This window comes from Nannospalax galili, unplaced genomic scaffold, assembly GCF_000622305.1.
Source record: "Nannospalax galili isolate Female #2095 unplaced genomic scaffold, S.galili_v1.0 scaffold499, whole genome shotgun sequence".
Taxonomy (NCBI): domain Eukaryota; kingdom Metazoa; phylum Chordata; class Mammalia; order Rodentia; family Spalacidae; genus Nannospalax; species Nannospalax galili.
In genome coordinates, this window is record NW_008342212.1 from 772,488 (window position 1) to 782,173 (window position 9,686).

Consider the following 9,686-nt stretch of genomic DNA (forward strand, 5'->3'; position numbering starts at 1 on the left):
AGGTGCATGACACGGGTGCATTCACTTACATGCAGGCAATACACTCATACATATAAAATAAAAATAATAAATAAAAAAATGCTTTAAAAGTGCTTCTCATGAATTAAGTCACAATATGTCTTTCTGAAAATCCACAAAGATCTCTGAAGTGAGCCGTGCCAATGTGTGCTCATCCACGGAGGTAGAGATAGTCACTGGAGTCCCCCTGTCAGCCCCACCCTGGGTTATCTTTGCAGTCCTTTAGATTACAGCCTGGATTCTTAGACATTCCTTACCCTGATCAAATACAACTCCAAAATGGATAAAATACTTTGAGTTACGATCAGTATAGAACAGGACCTGCCTATCACCACAGGTGCCTCATTAGGACTGATTTATGTTGGGCCAAGTTAGAAAATGTTTTTTACCAAAACAATCCAGTCCTAATTCTTAGAGCTGTGTAGCCTTTCACCCTCAATCTGACTTGAACTACTAACATGATTTAAACTCTGCAATGCACACATTGCCCAAGGCAAGGATTTAAAGTCAGAGTCAAGTTTGCAGTCTTTTACAAAATATACTTTCTCACCCCCTGTCACTTCTCTAGTTACCAAATCTTTTCCAATCTGTCTGGACCTTCAGGGGCCCATGCATAAATCAGGAAAGATGTGGATGGAAATGGCTTCCTTTTCTTCAAAGCAATGTGCACCCACCTCAATGGAGTGCTAGCAGTCCATAATGGTGCATGTGGTTTCCATTATGTCAAAGAAAAGCCTGTCCTCACTACTCCAAATAGTCTGTGGTTCATAGTATTGTAGACTCTCCTCTGGACAAGCACATTTATAGAAATCTGAGGCCTCTGGGGTAAAGTCAAGGAGGGAATATCAGGGACAGGGGAGGTAGCTCAGTGGGTAAAGTACTTCCTGTACAAGCATGAGGACCTGAGTTTGGATCCCTGGCATCCAAGTAACCTCCAAGCATGGCAATATTTCTGTAATCCTAGTGCTAGGCAGGTAGGCCAGGGAAACAAAAGCTCCTAGGGCCCTTTGGCCAGCCAATCTAATTGGAGTGGTGAACTCCAGGTTCAGTGAGAGACTCTGGCTCAAAAAACATGAGGAGAGTAACCAGAGAAGACACTCACCACCAACCTCAGGCATGGGTGGGATACACATGCATACAAAAACATACAACACATACACACACGCACACACACACACACACACACTCACGAGAATGTTTTCTTTACTCTTTGGCCTTCAGAAAATACATTTTGATGTGTTTGAATGGAATTTTTCAGAAACCTGGTTTTGGAGGGAATGGAAAATTTGGTATTTATGGAAGGAGATTGTAACCTGAGGATACAGTGTTGTCAGTAAAAACTGGTTCACCAGGAACAGAGCAAGTTCAAGCATATATAGAGTGCTAGACACAGCTGCAGACTTGGAGATATTTATATAAAAATGATCACCAGGCTCATAGAAATACAGCTAGTATAACTCGCAAGTCTCTGTTTTCCTGATAAGCATCAGGGCCTCATTTTATGTGACATTTTAATGTATAATATTTAAAAATGCATGTAACATTTGTTGATAAAATTCACCCTTGCCAGGTTATGAAAAGAAAGATCAGTACCAGAGGGGGGCTGCTGACTCAGACTTGTACCTACAATAGCTCCTGGCTCTGCTTTGTGACACCCCCTAACTTTCCCACCCCAGGGTAAACTATCCCGCTTTCTTGGTACCTCCAGTGCTCTCGAGGAACAGACCTCTGTTGAAAATTTCAAGGCTCACTATTCACAAATATGGTGACAGCCTGTTCTTTCTACTGAAATATTAGTGACTCACTTTATTTTGTGCATATTAACCCCTTCCCTGCCTCAGCAAATGGATTTATGTCACCAATAATGATGAAATAAGAAGTTTTGAGAACTGAGTGAAGAGTTTTCTATGCATTATCTTGCTTGTTCTTTCTAATTACTTAAGACTAAGTGTTACCATTGTCTCCATGTTGTGACTTGATCAAGCAGTTTTTCTGAAATCAAAGTCTTAGTGAATGATGAAGTTGAAACTCTAGACAAACTCATTCCTTCCCACTGTGCCCAATTGATTCCTTCCTCTTGATTCGCCCACACTTTCTAGCTCAATTGTCTTTGAAAGTGGAAGCATGTGTTGAGGACGACTGGTGTAGGTTTCACTATGAAGTCACTGAACTCATAATAAAAACACTGTTGGCCCATGGGAAAACAGAGCGCACAACCTTATTAAGAGCATGATCTAGCCAGATGGGTTGCTATGGCAGCTTAATAATACAATCAGTTTTCACAATAATGGCAAAAATTTTCAATAACACTGAACGTGTGGATTCAGTGGGAGATGATGTCTCCCTTGTCACTACTCTGGGCAGAAATTGACCTAGAGTACTTTGTGGAGACAGCCACTTTCAGCCATTTTACAGCTTGGTAAACATACCATGCAGGCAAGCGCATTCCTTTGCTGACATGTTTTCAGTGTGTGAGATCCAATTCTTCAGGTTCCGCAGTTCTAGTGACTCTCCCTGACTTCCATGAGTGACTCTCCCCAGTGTGTTTCCTGCCTTCAGAAGTATAATTTAGCACGAGGCCATCAGTGGCTTGAGGGGTGTACCCCAGATGTATGAATTCCATCTATCCTACTATAACCACAGGCTTTGAGGGTAAAGCCATGATGCTGGCTGGAGTTGGTGCTTATGAGCAAAAATCAGTTAAACTATGACAAAAGTAATAGGACCTTGTACGAATTTGCAGCATCAGTGTTTGCAATAAAAGCCTGATTTGTGATTTTTAATTTCAGTACAAATACAAAGATGGTTACCGAAAGCAGCTGGGCCACCACATTGGAGCCCGGAACATCGAAGATGACCCCAAGATGGTGTGGTCCATGCATGTGGCCAAGATCCAGAGTGACAGGGAGTACAAGAAGGACTTTGAGAAGTGGAAGACCAAGTTCAGCAGCCCAGTGGACATGCTGGGGGTGGTGCTGGCCAAGCAATGCCAGACCTTGGTCAGTGACGTGGACTATAAGAACTACCTGCATCAGTGGACGTGCCTGCCTGACCAGAACGATGTGATCCGTGCTCGGCAGGCCTATGACCTTCAGAGTGATGTGAGTACAGTATCTACACGTAGATTTTGAGCATTAGCTCTTATGTATGTTCCCATTGGCCTATTCAGGCTAAAACTTATTTGTTGATAAATAACGTTTTAAGCCGTTTCAAATATATTTATTTATCATTAATACATTAGTAGTCTTGGGGCTGCAGAGATGACTCAGTGGTTAAGAGTACTGATTGCTCTTGCAGAGGACCTGGATTTGATTCCCATCACCCACATGGTGGCTAACAACTATCCATAACTCCAGTTCCAGGAGAATTCGACACCTTCTTCTGACCTCTTTGGGCATTATATGACATGGGTGCACTTATGCACTTGCAGGCAATACACTCATGCTCATAAAATAATAAAAATAAAATATTTTAATACACTAGTGTCTTTTATAAGTAAATGCTATTTCTTAATTGCACTTGGTTTTATAAAGACAAAATTAAAATTAAGCAATGTTTGAGTCAAGGGTCTCCAGTGGGAAATATCTTTTATTCTTTAGAATGAGAATTTAAGAATAAATTTATATTTTAAAAACTACTACAGCCGGGCGTGGTGTCGCACGCCTTTAATCCCAGCACTTGGGAGGCAGAGGCAGGCGGATCTCTGTGAGTTCAAGGCCAGCCTGGTCTACATAGTGAGTTCCAGGACAGCTGGGTCTACAGGGAGACCCTGTCTCAAAAAGACCAAAAAACCCTACAGAAAGCTAGAGCTGTCACCCAGAGGCAACATGCTTGTCTGGCATTCATGAGACCTTAGATCCTATTCCCCACACCACACATGTGAAAATATTACTTTAGAATTGCTGTTGGTTTCCTTGGCAAATGAAAGAAGCGTAGAGTTATTAGCATGCTAACAATGCAGAATACTACATGCTCTTCTTATAAAATGAAAGTGGCTGTGTTTGCAAGCTATTGAACAGTTTTGCTGACATTTGCTCCTTGTCAGATGCTAGAAACCAAACCTAGTGTCTTTTGGAAGTAGATCTGGATATGTCCTAGATCTGGATGTGAGAAGCACATTTCCTGCACTGTTTTACAAATATTTGGGGTAGGGGCTGGAGAGATAGCTCAGCAGTTAAGAGCACTGACTGCTCTTGCAGAGGACCTGGGTTCGATTTCCAGCACCCACATGGCAGCTACCAACTGTCCTTAACTCTAGTTCCAGGGGAATCCGAGGCCCTCTTCTGACCTCCTCAAGGCATTGCATGACACAGGTGTACTCACATACATGCAGGTAATACACTCATACACATGAAATAAAAATAATAAAATATTTTTTTAAAAAACAAATATTTAGGACAATTTTTAAATATTAGAGAGCCTTGGAGAATAAGATAAATGCACAACAATTATACATTAATAGCTGTTCCTCAAAACTGTACAGCCACCTACAAAGTTATAACTGTTCTACAGCTTTGGCACATACATCCCCATGCTTGTGACTGCCGCCAAGAAGAAAGATAGTTAAGAAGGGCTTGTGCCACCCATAGCACAGCAACATTGGCAGAGCGCTTAGTATCTGTTGTTGGGAACTTTTTCTAGATTGTCTTTTTCCCTCCATGACTGATCCCAATACTGCAGGAAGCATCCACTCCAGAGGCATAAGTGCTGCTGTTTTCCAGTCTCACTGTGGTTCATGAAGAACCAAGCAAAATAAATAAATAAAATAAATAATACAGGACTGCCCCAGGAGGCTGTTGTCTATGAAATTCCAGTTTATATTTTCCCCTCAGCTGCTAGTACTGTTGAAATTCATCCAGTAAGCTGACCTGAGGTCCAGAACCATTGTCAGGGAGTAGTTCAGCATACTTACAGAGCATATAAAATAGCAGAAAAAAAAACTAAAAATGAGGTGAGGGCTATAAGGGAAGATGATTCTACATATTGGTCCATGCTTCCTATCCTGAGAATTTGGAGGGGAAGTGACTGAGACCTTGGCCCAGTGACACACTCATTTATTGTCCTGAATTTTGGATTGTGTGACAGCTGGCCACAGTCTTGTTTGGGAGCATCAGAGGTTCTTTATCCTTTTGGGTGCCACTTGTCACTTTGTCACTCCATTTTAAAAAGAAGATATTTTGAAATATGAGAAAAGGTACATAGAAGGCAGTAATGACGCAAGCCAATCCGATGGCTGAGAACCTCTATTTGTGTAATTTACCCACCCACATTGCTTCGGATGCTACTTTACATTAAAATATATATTAATAACATTTCTACATGGCATCAATACTCTTAGAAAGCAAAGTTTTCCAATGCTGTTGTAATGAAATTCTTCTACTAATTATGTGGTTATTAAATACATTTTTTTAAAAAAGAAAGCAAAGTTTTCAATAGCTGTGAAATGTCTCATTTAGCTGAGGCCTGAAATGCATTTATTGATAGCCTGTTCCTGGTCTCCTGTCATTCTGGATGCTTTCCTGGGTACATTATTATAAAAACAGTCACTGAACTGACTGACAGGTGCTATTTGGGATCATTCCTCTCTTAATGGTTGAAATATTTGACGTATTTTTTAAATATTTTTCAATTTTATGTGTATGAGTGTATTGCCTGCATGTATGAAAGCGCACCCGTGTTGTGCAGTGCCAGAAGAGGTCAGAAGAAAGTGTCAAATCCCCTGGAACTAAAGTTATGGACATTTTTTAGCCACTATGTGGGTGCTGGGAATCAAACCTGGGTCCTCTGCAAGAGCAGTCAGTACAACTGCTGATCCATCTCTCCAGCCCCTGAACATTTTTTTACTATTGCAAGGCAACACTTTTGGGTCATTTTTAAACATAGTTGCTCTAATACAATAGAGCTGCCTAATACAATACTTGTTTTCTATGAAAACAAAAGGGAATCTCTATTATTGATGCCATTTGCATCTTCACAGAAAATGCACTTTATACTACACTTTACCTATGATGAAGCATCTCCGACTTTTTTCTATTCTCAGAATGTGTACAAGTCAGATCTCCAGTGGCTGAGAGGCATTGGCTGGGTCCCCATCGGGTCTCTGGATGTGGAAAAGTGCAAGAGAGCTACAGAGATCCTGAGTGACAACATCTACCGCCAGCCTCCAGACAAGCTGAAGTTCACCAGTGTGACTGACTCTCTGGAGCAAGTGCTGGCCAAAAACAATGCCCTCAACATGAACAAGGTGAGACCCAGCTACCTCACACTTCTCAAAATGCCAGGCATGCCATTATACTTTAATGACTTGTGGAGTCAGAGTTATTCCTAGAAGATTATATTTAATTTTTAAATTATTCTTGAAATCTGCTAAGGGCTCTCTATTATTTGAAGTTTTAACCTTGATAACTATCAATAAGACCCAAATGTCTAGGAGAATGCTTTATATCTAGATATTGCTGATTTTTCCTAATTAGATAATAATCCTATTTTAATTTGACATTTTTGTGGTGCCTCTCTTAAATGGTTTTCAGTCAACATCTTATCTTTTCTTATAGCGTTTATACACAGAGGCCTGGGACAAAGATAAGACTCAAGTTCATATAATGCCAGACACACCAGAGATCATGCTGGCAAGACAAAACAAGATCAACTACAGCGAGGTAGGGACGGAACTCTGTCGCTGCACAGTTGCCTTTGTTGCTCAGCTTTCTACAGCAGTGTTGTGGGTCTAGTGGAGGCTCGTGGGAGAGGTAGGCACATGGTATGTGTGGTTCTTTCATACGAACATTCGGACCATCCACTGTTCATTTCTGAATTGGATATTCATCTCATAAGATTCTGCAAGCAAACTGAACTCACATTGTTTTTGTTTTTTGTTTTTTGTTGTTTGTTTTTTTCACATTGTGGTTATTCCCAGAGTGAATCAACAGACTGTGTAGTGGTTTTGGCACTTCTAAGGGGTAGTTTGCCAGATAAAACACTGGCTCATTATTTATACCAAAGCATTCTTTGTCATTTGCCAAGTTCAACTGGATGTGCTGTGTTTTAATTGGTTAAATCTGGCCGTCCTAGCAAGGAGGCCTTTACTAACACAGCTCTTCCCCGTACTGGTCCTGAATGAAATTGAGAGATAAGTTGAAGGAGAAGAAACAAAAGTCAAAATATTACTTTATAAAAAAAAACTATTAAAATTAGATTAAAGGATACAGCATTCGTATGAGAGCCAGGTGAGCTACTCACTGAACACCAGCATCAGGCTGCTGTGCCCAGGAACAGGCTGCATCAGAGCAAGCAGCCTGCCACCATCAGAGGTGAGGCGCTTCTTAGAGGACACAAGATTCATTCCTAGAAAAGAGAGCTGAGCTGTGCATGCCCACTGATCTATCCCCAACAGCCAGATGGATCGCTGCTCCGCTCTACAGCAGAGTGAAGAAAGAGGTGGAGAAAGGTCTGGGGTAAAGTAACTGAGGTTCTTTTATAGAAGTATTCTCCATCAACAACTCTGATCACTAGTTTATCAATAGTAAAATGCAACTTTACAAATACATTTTACTAATATGATAGAACCAAAATTTAGGATCTTAGAATTGAGATTATGGTCCAGTTTTAGGCTGCATTTAAGGTATTTATTTATTTATTTACTTATTTATTTATTTATTTTTGATCATTTTGAGACAGGGTCTCCCTGTAGCTCAAGCTAGCCTGGAACTTTCTATGTAGACCAGGCTGGCCTCAAACTCACAGAGATTAGCCTGCCTCTGCCTCCCAAGTGCTGGACTTAAAGGCATGTGCCACTATGCCCGGCTATATTTAATTTTTTTAAACATGACAAAATATTATGTTATAATAACATTTTATGTAGTAAAGGAATGAATAAAAGTATGACTTAAAAATAAAATGAATAGCCTTAAATATATCGCTCTATCATTTGTTTTCATTTAACAGTGTGTATGGATTATGCTTTGTCTACTAATCTGTTTTAATAGATTATACTGATCTATGTTGGTAAGTTTATCAATGATATATGTGACATTTAAATGATATATAAATATATAAGTGATAATACATCTAATAGATCAATATATTTAATACCCATTGTTACTTCTCATTTCTGACACTATAATAGTATATAACATAATTCATTTACTTTTCACTATGGCCAACAACTTAGTTTCCAGTTCCTATCATTTAAAATAACATGGTAGAAATACTTGATAATCTCCAAATTACTGCTATCAAAGCCTTCCTCCTTTTACTGACTGACTCTCTTTCTTCAGAGTCTGTATAAACTCGCCAATGAAGAAGCAAAGAAGAAAGGCTATGACCTGCGAGTTGACGCCATCCCCATTGTGGCTGCCAAGGCCTCCAGAGACATCGCCAGTGACGTGAGTAGTGACACCACATGTCTATGTGGATGGATGGGGTGGGAGGCAGGTCAGTAGCACAGCAGGAAGATGGATCCAGATGCCAGTTAGAGTAGCTTCACTGACCATTCTTCTAAATCAAATAAGTATTTTCTTATTTGAAAAAACTCATTTTAATTCCAAAAGGTGTTAATATTCAGGTTCCATGGAAGAGGAAGTATTCTAACTTTGGTACAAAATTGAATTTTTCACATCTGTAATTATGGGAAAGTCTTCTTTATATTTTGGTATGTAGTCCCCATATGACTAGGAAATGCTAGAAGATAATTTGGTTACATACATTGGTTCAGCACCAGATAAACACCTGGTAGGGTTTGGGGTAGGAAAATCTATCACTCCTCAAATCTGCTCTGTATTATTGCCAACTCTTTCTTCGAAAATTATCTGAAGTGATCCCTTCAGATTAAAAAAATGAATAATGAAAGACAAAAATCAGCAAAACAAAGAAGGGTGAACTTGGCCACCTCTCTGCTATCTTCAAAAAGGGGGTGTGTGTGTCTGTTGATAGAGAATTTAGACTACAATAGATCTGCACTAGGAGTTCAGTGATGCTGTTACCTAGAGAAAACACCCAGAGTAGCTACTACCACCACCAAAATAGTCTGCTCATTTCATGGCCTCACTTGTAGAATCCCAACCTCAATCACATTTAGCACAGCCCATTCAGTATGGAGGTGCAGTCCAGCCTATTTCGGGTGACCCAGTGAAAGTCGGCAGAGCCAGATTTGGGATGTCAGTAAGTGGGTTGGTGGGAAAAGAAGTGTTATCTACCAACTCAGGAACAACATTCTTGAAGCCACATGTAAAATCTCTGGGATAGTGATTTCACTGGCCCAAGGTGAAGAGAAGGCAGTATATAATTCTGATTCCTTTTTTAAGAAGTGTTATTGCCAGAGGCGTAAAATCTGCAAGCCATAGGACTGTGTTGATTGGCTTGGCTTCCAATTAGACTTTTGCCAAGTCTAATCAGAGTTTAGAATAAGGGTAAGTAGATGTCTAGACGACTTTATTTCTCTGCAAGTATCAGTAATTTTAAAAACAACCAAGTTTTTAAGCTAATGAGACTCTCAACCCATTCTGTTGTTAACTTTTTATCTTATTTTTGGATTTTTAAAAATTATTTATTTAATAACCACATACTTGGAAGATGCATTTCATTACAACAGCATTGACATACTCACTAACAATTTCCTGAGCTAAGATGCATCTCTTTCAAAATTGGCTGTAAATTTTTAGGTTTACAGT

The 9,686-nt window shown here is 39.9% G+C and overlaps 1 protein-coding gene across 1 annotated transcript in view; it reads left to right on the forward strand.

The window, feature by feature from the left end:
- The window catches only part of LOC103738124 (nebulin), a gene marked incomplete at its 3' end in the record, with an annotated part of 99,207 nt that extends 90,805 nt beyond the window's left edge, over positions 1-8,402 (forward strand). Inside the window, 4 exon segments of the mRNA XM_008837955.2 lie at positions 2,808-3,119; positions 6,059-6,262; positions 6,573-6,677; positions 8,295-8,402. Coding sequence (XP_008836177.2) covers positions 2,808-3,119; positions 6,059-6,262; positions 6,573-6,677; positions 8,295-8,402 — 729 coding nt within the window.
- Between the last annotated feature and the right edge of the window lie 1,284 nt (positions 8,403-9,686).